Source organism: Amblyomma mixtum, chromosome 10, assembly GCF_055824585.1.
Source record: "Amblyomma mixtum isolate Tamu chromosome 10, ASM5582458v1, whole genome shotgun sequence".
In the NCBI taxonomy this organism is placed as follows: domain Eukaryota; kingdom Metazoa; phylum Arthropoda; class Arachnida; order Ixodida; family Ixodidae; genus Amblyomma; species Amblyomma mixtum.
This window is the reverse complement of record NC_143021.1, coordinates 159,231,893-159,244,526: the sequence shown is the minus strand read 5'-3', so window position 1 is coordinate 159,244,526 and position 12,634 is coordinate 159,231,893. Positions and strand designations below refer to the sequence as shown.

Sequence of the window (12,634 nt, the reverse complement as noted above, 5' to 3'; positions counted from 1 at the left end):
AGCCCGAATGAGTGAGCGCAGGTGAGTCGTGAGTGGGAACGAATGAGCGAGTCCAGATGAGTAGTGAGTCAAAATGAGTAAGTGAGTCCAGGTGAGTCATGAGTCAAAATGAGTTAGTCCAAATGGGTCGCGAGTTGGAATGAGTGAGTGAGCCTAGATGAGTCATGAGTCCGAGTGAGACGTGAGTTGCTATGAGTGGTTGACCCTGGATGACGTAAGTCTGAGTGAGCCCAAGTGAGTTGTGAGCCTAAATAAATTTGAGTTAATGAGTTTGAGTGAGCCCAGGCATCTGTGAATGTGAGTTTGAGTGAGCATTCAGGATTTAGCCTTGATGTTTCTCTGCCATGAGGCTTGTGCTTAGGATTTTCTCTTATCGACTGAGGCTAACCTGCTTGGGCATTTGCATCGAGAAAATGCTAAATGGATGTTGTCATCAGACCCATTTCTGTCGTTTTCATTCAAGAAACCAGTGGTCAGTGCACAGGAATCGCGAAGTAAGTGCCATTTTTAGTGCATTTGGCACAGAATGGTAAGCTACTTGATGCAGTCACACCACAATGAGAGCATTCAAGGAAAGTTTAAGAAAAGGAAAGCCGTTCAGTAGAAGAATGTATTATTAGAATGTAGTTTCTAAGCCATACGCAGCACATTGTTACACATCCAGAAATGGCTGGAAACGTGTTGAACGAGCTGTTTCGCACCGTTCATCGAAATGATAATTTGAATGCGCATGGTACGGAAGGCATTGATGCATTGTTGGGCTAATCACAACAGAAGTTATGTCGCCACTAGCGCATAACTATTGTAACGATATTGTGGCAGTTGAAAGATTATGGGACTATAAATGGCATCTGTGGTTTGAAGATGTTGAAGGCTTAATGGAGGATATCCTTTTATTAGTGCCGCCGTGGTGGCTCAGTGGTTATGGTGCTCGGCTGCTGACCCGAAAGACGCGGGTTCGATCCCGGCTCCGGAGGTCCAATTTTGATGGAGGCGAAATTCTAGAGGCCCGTGTGCTGTGCGATGTCAGTGCACGTTAAAGAACCCCAGGTGGTTGAAATTTCCGGAGCCCTCCACTACGGCGTCCCTCATAGCCTTAGTCGCTCTGGGACGTTAAACCCCATAAACCAACCAACCTTTTATTAGTAAAAGAGTGCATTCTGAATGCGGAGCATTAAAGCTCACTGCATGTCCTATCTAGAGAGCAGTCTTCCAAAGGCTTCTGCTGGCACAGCCCAGGGGTGGAGACCGCAAGACTGCTGCAAAGTGTCCAGTGCAAGCCCTCAGAGCTGTGCCAAGCCGAGCCTTGTTGGTGTCCTGTGCAGGTCCCTGGCACGCAACTGTGCAGCACCGGTGAACAGCCAGGAAGGGGCTGTGGCCAAGAATTGGCGAGAGGGCAAGCCGGTGCGAGTCATCCGGAGCTTCAAGGGCCGAAAGCACTCCAAGTACTGCCCCGAAGATGGCTACCGCTATGACGGAATTTACAAGGTGTGTGGCTGACCAATTTGTCGGACCTCATTGAGGAATCTTCATATACCTCATGGGAACATATGCGCATTCACGAGTATTTCATACTGAGCGGAATCTTGAAAGGTCGATTTTTCGGACTAAAATAGATGCCAGCAAAACTCGGTGAAGCCCTGAAGCTAAATTTTTTTACCTACCATCGATGCGAGTGAGCATCACTTCCACAACCAGCCAACTCTTTGCCACTGTGGAAGGTGCCATTCTGAATTCAAGTGGACTCAGTTTATCTATTTACCCACAGTGCTAAGTGGCATTACAGTGGAGGAGGGTATACATAAAAAACAATAACATAAGCAGTGTCAATGGCGGGTTAGACTGGCTAGGCAGTTTCTGACCTCATTGTTAATGGCACTCGAGTTAATGGCTTGCTCTTCGTTCCCATCTGAGTGGCCTGAAAAGAGCATGGGAGGCTGGGCAAGTGGTAACGGGACAGTGACAGCGTCTGCCACGACTCGGGTGATGCTGCGACCCATGGTGTGGATGGGATGGAGGAAAGTGTTGGGGGTCATTGAGAGATGCTTGCTTCTTCCCACAGGTCCTTTGCCTCACGCTGAGAGTGATGGGCAGCAAGGGATCTGTATTGTAGCATGCTAGCACAGGATTGGCTCATGACACTGAAGTCCTTGCTACCAGCATGTGCTGTACTGAGTGAAGTCCGCTTCAGCAGAAGGACTTCTCCCACTGGTAACAAGTGTGTCGGCCCGAGTAGAACAACGTACAGGTGCAAGTAGAAATAATGAGGGCACGCTACACTGTTCTAATGTGTACGTAGGCCTCTTTGAGAAGAAGTTTAGAGTTATGGCGTTACTTTATCGGTGATGTGGTGCTCTCTACTATACCAGCAAATTTCCTAACCTCATTGGTGTGCCATTTTCTGCTACACCCGGCAATTATTGTTTGTGCCTGTGGGATCTGTTTACAGATGCTGGTAGAACTAACCAGGGTACACTGTGCCATCCTTAGTGTGTAGATAGGCCTTTTTAAAGAGACATTGCGAGTAATGGTAGGACTCTATCAGTGATGTCCTCTGTACTGCTGGCGGATTTCCTGAACCCATTTTCTGTTGCACGCAACATCTTTTCGTACCTGCGGCGCCAGTTTTAGGGGTGGGTGGAACCAATGAGGGCACACAGCGTCCTTCTTTGCATGTGCAGTCCGCGTCACCATTGTGTAGAGTGCTTGAGCGGCGCACTTTCCCTCATAAAAACTGGCACCTTAGCACTGCTTCTACGGTTCAGAGGCAACGCTTATGGATGAGTAAAGCGCCATAGACTTGCAAGCAAGGCGATCATGGACACTGTGCTCAGAAAGCATGAGCTGCTTCCTAATTTTAGGTCTTATTGTTTGAAGCACACTGCTTGAGCACTGTACACAAGGGTGACGCAGACTGTACGTAGGCCTGTTTGGGAACAAGAATTATGGCATGATTATCGGCGATGCTCTCCTCGCTATTCCCTGCTGGGCACTCACGTGATTGAAGTTCGAACACTGGAGCTTTAGTGTACTTATACATAGGAAGTTGCAGCTTCGGGATAGGTTCGCTGTCTACCAAGGTTGCCACAGCCACTCTGCACACTCACTCAGCACGACGTTAGGAACTCCCAAGGCAGAGAGTTGCAGCTGCCTAATCTGGGAAGCAGGTGCCAGAATTGTGCTGCACGCAAGTGTGACTCACACTGCGCTTATCACGCCGGATCTCGGTCATTTGTTCTGGGCCCTGTAGTCTAGGCTGCCTTTGAAGCTACAAAATTTTAACGGCGCAAAAAGGCACACACACAGGAAAAGACAGAAAGAAATGGACAGTAAGAGCGTCAACCACCAACAGAGTTTATTGCGGAAAACAGCTTCTTTTATACGCCAGTACAATATACCAAACAAGACAACAGCTGTTTTCCTGTTGTCCATTTGTTTCTGTTGTAGTGTAGCAGCCGTGCTCGCTCACTGTGGTGAACTGTAGTAGTGAAAGAAGACGACGATCCTGAGGTGTGACGCTCGCTCGCAGCCCGAACGCTTGGCCTGCACCTTTGCTGAACGTTGCAAAGCGACCTAGGTTCTGCTCAGCCACAACCCCATCCTACATTTGGTGGAGGTGCTTCCCGACGGTCGCAAATGGCTCCTTGTCATTCCTCGCCACCTGCGTTCCGACATATGCGCCTCTTTTCACGCCGACCCCCAGTGCGCTCACGCCGGTGTGGTGAAGACCTACACGCGCCTTCGACTCCGCTTCTACTGGCGGGGAATGTACCGTTTCATTCGACAGTACGTTCGCTCCTGCCCGGAATGCCAACGCCACAAAACCCCTTCTCGCCGTTCCATCGCTCCGATGCAGCCCTTGCCTTGCCCCATGCGCCCATTCGACCGCGTTGGCATCGATCTCTACGGGCCCCTTCCCATAACTCTGGCTGGACACCGCTGGGTCATAGTGGCAGTCGATCACCTTACCCGCTACGTCGAAACGTCATCTTTGCCATCCGCGTCTGCGCCCGACGTTGCGTCTTTCATCCTGCATCATCTCGTTCTACGCCATGGTTCTCCTAAGGAGCTTCTGAGTGACCGCGGCCGTGTCTTCCTCTCAGACACTGTCGAAGCCCTACTTCGCCAATGCCGCATTGTTCACCGCTCTACTACGGCCTACCACCCTCAAACGAACGGCGTTACTGAACGTTTCAATCGCACATTGACCGACATGATCGCCAAGTATGTTGCCTCGGACCACTCAAACTGGGACCGCATTCTCCCATTTGTGACATATGCGTACAACACTGCCACACAGAGCACAACTGGCTTCTCTCCGTTCTTTCTTCTTTACGGCCGCGAGCCTTCCTGTACCATGGATACCGTGCTTCCGTATCGCCCTGATATCTCCGAGTCTCTTACCCTTTCTCAAGCAGCGACCTATGCTGAAGAATGCCGCCAGCTTGCCCGCTCTTTTACAACGCAAGATCAGAATCGCCAGAAGCACCTTCGCGCCCCTACCAGTCCGCTTCCGTCCTATACCCCAGACTTGATCGTGTGGCTTTGGGTTCCCTCCACCAGTCCCGGTCTCTCCACAAAACTCATCTCAAAGTACCAAGGCCCGTACCGTGTCGTCTGCCAGACCTCTCCAGTCAACTACATCATTGAACCGCTTTCGCCGCCGCAAGATGCGCGCCGTCGTGGCCGTGAAACAGTGCACGTTGACCGTCTCAAGCCGTACTACGATCCGCCTACCATCTGTGCGCCCTAAGTCGGCAGGATGCCTCCTTTTTCGCCGGGGGGTAATTGTAGTGTAGCAGCCGTGCTCGCTCACTGTGGTGAACTGTAGTAGTGAAAGAAGACGACGATCCTGAGGTGTGACGCTCGCTCGCAGCCCGAACGCTTGGCCTGCACCTTTGCTGAACGTTGCAAAGCGACCTAGGTTCTGCTCAGCCACAACCCCATCCTACACTGTCTTTTCCTGTGTGGGTGCCTTTTTCTGCCGTTAAAATTTTGTAGCATGAACCAACAAGCCCTGCATCAAGTACTAATGCCTTTGAAGAAAAGGTGAAAGCTAGCTCTGTGTACCTTAGAAGCGTAAAAGTTCTGAATGCCATTCGTGAGTGCACTGGATTTTAAAATGAATTGCTTGGGGGTCACAAAGCCCGAAGGGTTTTGAATCGATTAGAGTTTGCAACAATGGGCCTCATAACTATGCTTGGTTTTTTTTTTTACGTGCAGATCAGCATGATTGCAGTGGTGGTAATTGCTGTAGTGTAGGGTAGTGCAAGTGCATAGTGAAACAGCACTTGGCAGTCTGCACAGTGATGCTTACGTGCAGGACCGCTGTGACTGTGTTGCACCTTTTGCAGCTGGTCAAGTACTGGCCGGAGAAGGGCAAGTCTGGCTTCCTTGTGTGGCGCTACCTGCTGCGGAGGGACGACGAGAGCCCTGCACCCTGGACAGCAGCCGGGAAGCGGGCCGCCGAGAAGTTGGGACTCTGCATGCAGGTGAGTCTGGTGTGGTTGCTCTGAACGCTAGACCTCAGCATGCGCACAAAATGTGATGGCTGTTAAGGGGGCACACTGGTCTTCGAGACCAAAAAGTGACCAAAAAATCAGTTTTAAAAAAATGACATTTGTGGAATCTACAGCTGTCATTTTCCAACTGTACCAATTTTTCCTTCCAAGAAATCAGCATTTTGACCATAATATTAAATTCACATCATCATGTGGGCTGAATTTATGCAGGAGCAGGCAATTTAATCGCTAACACGTTTTGGCGGGCTAGTTGGTTAAGTATCTTGAATAAACAGCGCGAACGACGACAAACACAAGAGACAAGGAAACGGATGACACAGCACTGTGTCGTCCGTTTCCTGTCTCTTGTGCTTGTTGTCGTTCGCGCTGTTTATTAAAAAATTTAATCGCAGGTAAATTTTGGACATCTGGCTGTCTTAGTATGTCGATACCTCAACATCTAGGACAGACAGAGATGTCGTACTGTTTGCAAAGGGAAGCTGAAGGCACAGTGTGTGCAATAATCGAAGCAGATTGGTTCAATCGCACTTCGAAAGTTTATAATTTTGCAAAGTTTATCAATGCATGACATTCACACCTTGAACATTGATATTCCAAGTGCTGTAAAATTACTAATGACGGTAAAATGGAAAAACGGTTTTGATTATTGCACTCTGTACTCACCATACTATGTAGCCATAATTTAAAAATGATTTTTTTTAGCAGTTCTTTTGGACCAAAGTACTAATGAATGACTAATTAAATTAATTTTCTTGGGAACTGACTAATTTATGAGGAAGGTAATTTCACTTTTGAATTCAGTACAAAAAAGTGAGCAAGGTGGTACAGTTTCATTAGGATTGGACTGAAAATAAGGAAAATAGGTCTAAGACCAGTGTCCCCCCCTAATGGCACCAGCATCTAGATCCATGCCATTTGTGTGGACTGGGTTCCACAAGCATCCACAACTGGCCGGTCGACCTTTTCCAGTACACTTCTTGTGGGCACGTGTAGATCAGACATGCTATCTATTTTGCTAAAGCTTTTTTACGGTTCCTCGACTTTGATATGCTAATTTATCTGACATCTTGTGCCAGCAACACGAGCATCAGACCCCAACATCATTTTGCTGGGCTCACAGTCAAGCTCACACTCACCATTATCAGCCTGCATTTGCATTTCGATTCCTTGCTGGCCGATAGGCACGCGCACATCTGTCGCTGATGGGAACAGGGAATCATCGCGTGAATACAGAGCTTGAAAGAGTGAAGTACCAAAGGAAACGCTGTGTGCGAATTCAGGAAACAGTGCCCCTATATTTGAGGCCAGATCAAGTTGCATCAGAACCTGGCAATACAGAAGCGGAAAGTGAGAGTCCAGCATGCATTTCTGTGTGTTAATGCTAATACAGTAGAACCCCGTTCATACGTTTTTCACCGGACCGGGAAAAAAAAACGTAACAGCCGGGAAAACGCAACAGTGAGGAATGCACCAAAAATTAATGAAAACAGTGCAGCTTTGACTAGAAACAATTTATTTCCGCAAATTGACCCTAGGACTTTAAAAAATCGAGAATGGTGGATTGCAGTTTCTTTCGCTCGCTGGAAAGAACAACGCGTTTCTCAATAGCAAAGGCCGCATTGCTGTCAGCGTCGCTTTGCGGTGCGGCCACACCGCACGCACGCAGCAGTGCTGTGCAGTTCACGCGCTCACTGCAGTCCACGCTGAAGCGACGTTGTGCACAGCGTCAAGCACTGAAATTCGTAGGCTGCTCGCCGCGTAAGCCGCCCTGGCTGCCTGTCGACTGCGTTTAGTACGTCCAGCTTTTCCTCAAGGGAAAGCCCCTTCGGCTTACTCAACGCTATCACGCCATCAAAGCACAATAAAGATGTTGTTGCGACTGAGAAGGATTAAAAGGAAATTGCACGGGCCCTGCCGACTGGCTCCAGCTGAGCCACCACCGCTGTCACTTGCAGATAAAGGAGAGTTAAAAGATAAAAAGAAAGAGTGAAAGAAAAGACGCGCTGATAAGCGACTGCAGCCGCGCCCCTCCTCCTCACCACCTCCCACGATAAAGATCGCGGCGTTCGGCACGCGAGGCAGATAGCCATCTAGTGGCGGCCTCTCGAACTCGCGTGCGGCTTCTTGCAGCCAGTTCCGTAGCCAAGCCTGGCCAAGACTCGTCAAAAATCAAAATGCCGGTTGGCGCGCATTGCCCGGTTGGGTTCGGGGAGCCCGGTTGCGACGTATCGTGCGGGATCGTTTCCTCGGCTACGACGTAACAGCGGGGTTCCCGATACATTGGATCCTATGGAAGCTATGCCGGGACCCGAAGAAAACGACGTAACAGCCGGGAAAACGCAGCAGTGAGGAACGTAACAGCGGGGTTCTACTGTACCTTATGCTAGCAGGCATGTGGTCACATTAAAAAAAGAAGCAAGTGTGAACAAGTTGATGACATTCGAGCAGCATGCGAGAGCAGTTTAGAAAACATCAAACATGTTCTGTTAGACCGTGAATCTAGACATCCGGATATCAAAGAGAAAATAGTGAGCCAGTACCTTTTGGTTTTAGGGATGGGCAAAACAAAATCAACACATCAGCAGTTGAGACAAGTATAAAAGCAAAATGGAAAAGTGACACGAGCCATCGCAGAAATAGAAATCATGTTCTTCAAATTATCCACGATTTCAAATCAGTTGAGTTCGAGTTATCGAGGTTTCACTTTACCTCTCTAATATCGTCTGGCGACTGAAGGCGAGGATCACACTGCCAGGCTAGCTGAGCCAAGCCCCGACAAAAAAGCCTCTCCACTGGAGAGGTGCACGCCCACAAGAGGCATTTTTTCAGGACTCTTAGATGGTGCCGAAAGTTTTGCCGCCGGCAAGCCCATTTGCGCCACAAAGCCAGTGACTGCCAAAGCAAAAAAAAAAAAGCGCCAACACTGCACTGGTGCCAGATTGGAGAATGGCAAATAACCAGTGAAAGCCGGGCGAGCCATCACATGTTCCCTGCTTCGAAGTTTCTGGGTTGATGCATTTTTCGAAAATATGGCAAGCTCCTTTGATTTCCAGAAGAGGTGAAATACGGGCTGGTTGGTACAAGTTTGAAGAATTGGGTAAAACAGCGCAACTGAAGACGACACAAGAGAGGGACAAACACTAGCGTTGACTAACAACCAAATGGTTTATTGCTACAGGCGAAGCAGCATATAAATGAAATGGCACAAGTAAAAACACAAGAAAAAGCATGAGAAAAAGATATCACACGACCACACAACCTGACTGAAAATAGGCACGTCACTGAATAGGCACGCCATTTCATTTATATGCTGCCTCGCCTGTAGCAATAAACCATTTGGTTGTTAGTCAGCACTGGTGCTTATCCTCTTGTCTCATCTTCCGTTGCGCTGTTTTATCCATTTCTTCTCCTTTGATTTCACATGTTACCTGGTCATAGCTCTGGAACAAAAGATTGGTGTGTTGTTCAAACCATGGCTCACAGCCTAATGCAGTGCAATACTTGGCAAGTTGGAGTGGCCTTTTACCAAATTCTTATGTTCACGTGGGGCATACATTTATACTGTCCACTCTGCCTGTTGTATGTTTTTTCACATATCAAGAATACGCATTAAATTACGCTCAAACTTCATTATAAAAAGAATACCTATTTCGATGGAGGCGAAATTCTAGAGGCCCGTGTGCTCTGCGATGTCAGTGCACGTGAAAGAACCCCAGGTGGTCGAAATTTCCGGAGCCCTTCACTACGTGTCCCTCATAGCCTCAGTAACTTTGGGACGTTAAACCCTATAAACCAAACCAAACTGTTTGCCATTGAAGCTCCAATAGAATCTTATGTACTGATATTTTGCCACACTAGTCATGCAGGTGCAGATTTGGAACAGAGTTTCAGGTTAAATTTAGATTCGCAGTGTTTTTCAATTGAGTAGTTTTCAAATCCTGAAAGTGTACATAAAACGCTCAAAAACATGAAAGGTTCAGTAAACACCATTACAAAATGGACTGAGATCAATAGATTACCTTTTATGGATGTAAAATACATAGACCTTGCCAAAAACAAGGCTCTTCCAGGTTTATGGGTGACAATTTTGAGATGAGCTCGTTCATTAGCTTTGCGTAATAAATTGTTCTGGAGAAGCAACAACCCTAAGAGCATGAGAAATCTATTTTGCGTCCTGGAGTGGAGTAGTGTAAGGAGAACAGAATGTAAACAATGTAAAAATGGCTGCAGCAGTGTAATCTCATAAGCTTGGTTCACTTGTGGCATTACGCTTTTGGAAGGCTGCACCTTCTGTCGACTGGCTGCCGCGGTGACTCAGTAGTTACGGCGTTCGGCTGCTGACCCGAAAGACGCGGGTTTGATCCCGGCCGCGGCGGTCGAATTTCGATGGAGGCGGAATTCTAGAGGCCTGTGTACTGTGCGATGTCAATGCACATTAAGGAACCCAAGGGGGTCGAAATTTCCAGAGCCCTCCACTACGGCGTCTCTCATAGCCTTAGTCGCTTTGGGACGTAAAACCCCATGAACCAAACCAATGAACCAAACTTTCTGTTGACTGTTGTTGTGCAACAATGCTTTCAAGTCGGCAAAGCTTCCGGACAGGTGGTGCAGTGTGGCAAATGCTTGCACCAGGTGCAAACTGCTGCCGTGACTCGGAGGGCTCACTCTGTTAGGCGCATCCCATAGAACTTTGTGGGTGCCTCGAGTGGAGAGAGCAAACATCAGCTGGCTCTTCCCACTTTAAGACTGAGGGTTGCGGCATGTTCTGCAGCATGTTGGGTGAGTTCAGCTATGAATGATATTTGCCGCAGCCTACTTGCGGCAGTTGAGATGCCTGCTTGCATTTGTGTGTCAAGTTGTTCTGTGTCTGCAGCCCTCAGAGCTCATTCTTGGTGTCTCTGCTTTGTGCGCAGTACCCTGAAGGCTACGTAGAGTCTCAAGATGGCGAAGCCAACGGTTCGGGCTCGGAAAACGACGCCACAGCAGCCAAAGGGAAAGGCAAGCGCTCAAGAGGTAAAGTCAGCGCAAACTCACATTTCTGTACGGCAACCTGCTCTCCGCGTTTCAGCCATGCAAGAACCTGACTTGCAGCATCATAATTTATGCAGCCAACTCTCATGGTGTAAGCAAGCAGTGTATGCTCTGAAGAAGGTGACGGAAGATGAACACAACACTAGTTTAATGAGCATATGCTGAGTGTTTTCCACTTAAGATGTTCTGCAGTTCTTTTAAAACATAGGCGTTTTGAATTAGAAGAGCGCTTATTTTCAGCATACTATTGTCAGTGGTGTAGTTCATCAGAATACATCTAGGACATGCTAATTATAGGCTGGTTAAGTAATATTGAGTAGTTAACTGTGGAACTATTATGTTTGGCTCTTTATTTATTGAGAGCCATGTAGCTCATCATATGTGATATCCATATTAGTTTTTAGAATTTCAAGAACAGTTAGCCTTGGTGCTGTGGCCCAACAATTTTGGGCTATTTCAACAAGTTGCGTGCACTGGAGGGGTTGCTTTGCCTGCTAGCTTTTCAAAAGCGCATATATTTTGGCACACTGTAGGCAAAATTTGTTGTGTCACAGCGCGAAGAGTAGCTGGGCTTTCGGAATTAAAAAAAATTGATATGGATATTACTTACGGTGGGGTACACACCTCTCAATAAATACAAAAATTAAGCCTAATACAGTCGAATCCTACCACAACAAAATTCACAGGACCTTCGAAAAATTTCGCCGAAACAGAAACTTCGTTATAAGGGAGTAATTACTCATTGACATCCACCCAAGCTCAGCCATACGGGTACAAAGGAAAGCTATACGAGTTATTGATCAATTCACTCTCACCCTACCATAAGCTTGCCGTCCCGGTTAGCTCAATTGGTAAAGCGACTGCTCCGGTGAAGCGGTGGTTCCTGGTACGAACCCCGGACCAGGATGAATTTTTCTTTAACTACGAAGTTTCTGAGAAAGCTGTATAGCTTTCCTTCGTAGCCATATGGCTGCGCTTGGGTTGGTGTCAACGTGTAATTACTCGCTTATTACAAATCTACTCCACCTTGGAGGATTCTCCTAAACATTTCACCAGAAGCTTCGTTGATGTGAAATCGGTCCAGAACATTGGCAGATTGGAAAGGATAGACCTTGATTGTTTTATTTTCCAAAAATTTGTCAGCAGTGGGAGCAGATCCAAAGAGTCACAGTGCACTAATTCGTCGATCACAACGACCGCCGTTCGGCAAGTCGCTCTGGACTGTGAAGAAAATTCTGCAGAAGTGTGCTTCCACATGTTCATGCTGAACGTATTGCTGTGCTTTCCCTTGACATGGGAATAGCAGTACAGTGAAATCCCCATTATGCAACCCCCGGCCATGCGGTAAACACTTTTTTCGCGGGCGTGGCAAATCTCTCACAGGAATATGCATTAAATGTCTCGGTTATGCAACGTAAGAATATGCACTTCGTACGACAGCTAGTGAGAACCATCCGGAATGAGAGACGCTGACCCAGCACTTTACTGACGTCGTGACGTCAACCAAGCTGGTTCCAGATCGGAGTCAAGACTGAGATGTGTGCACAAACGTCTCAAGGGTAATGAGGGAGCACATGAGCTAGCTCAAGGGCCCACTTTCCGAGCAGCTTATCACCCTGCCCCCCAACATGCCCGCCTTGGTCAGGAAGGACACCATAATCACTTCACGCGATCTGCTCCAGCACTATCGTCTTTCTCGCCAACTCTATCCAGGTCTGCACCAAGAACTTACAAAGACAGAGGCCGTCGTATGGCACCAACTCCTGACGGACACTTTCCACCAATCCCAAAAAGATTCCATAATACATTTCCTGAACGGTATATGCCGATGTGTAAACACTGCAACATCCCATCAGACCTCCTTCATATGGTCTGGACTTGTCCACGACAACACATGCCAACACCCACACAACATACCTGGGAGGCTCGTCTATGCAGCTCTACCCTGGGCGACCAATGAGCGCTCATAGGGACTCATAGCGCTCTAGAGACTGCCAGATTCCAAGGAGTCTCAGCCGACCCCCAGATCTGGGCCTTCGGCCCCTTGACTGTTTTAATAAATGTTCACCAACCAACCAACA

The 12,634-nt window shown here is 47.9% G+C and overlaps 1 protein-coding gene across 1 annotated transcript in view; it reads left to right on the top strand.

The window, feature by feature from the left end:
* LOC149327503 (E3 ubiquitin-protein ligase UHRF1-like) overlaps nt 1-12,634 on the top strand; it is a 46,604-nt gene that overhangs the window by 27,505 nt on the left and 6,465 nt on the right. Inside the window, exons 11-13 of the mRNA XM_089565055.1 lie at nt 1,326-1,488; nt 5,355-5,492; nt 10,436-10,535. Coding sequence (XP_089421181.1) covers nt 1,326-1,488; nt 5,355-5,492; nt 10,436-10,535 — 401 coding nt within the window. The remainder of the gene's footprint in view (nt 1-1,325; nt 1,489-5,354; nt 5,493-10,435; nt 10,536-12,634) is intronic.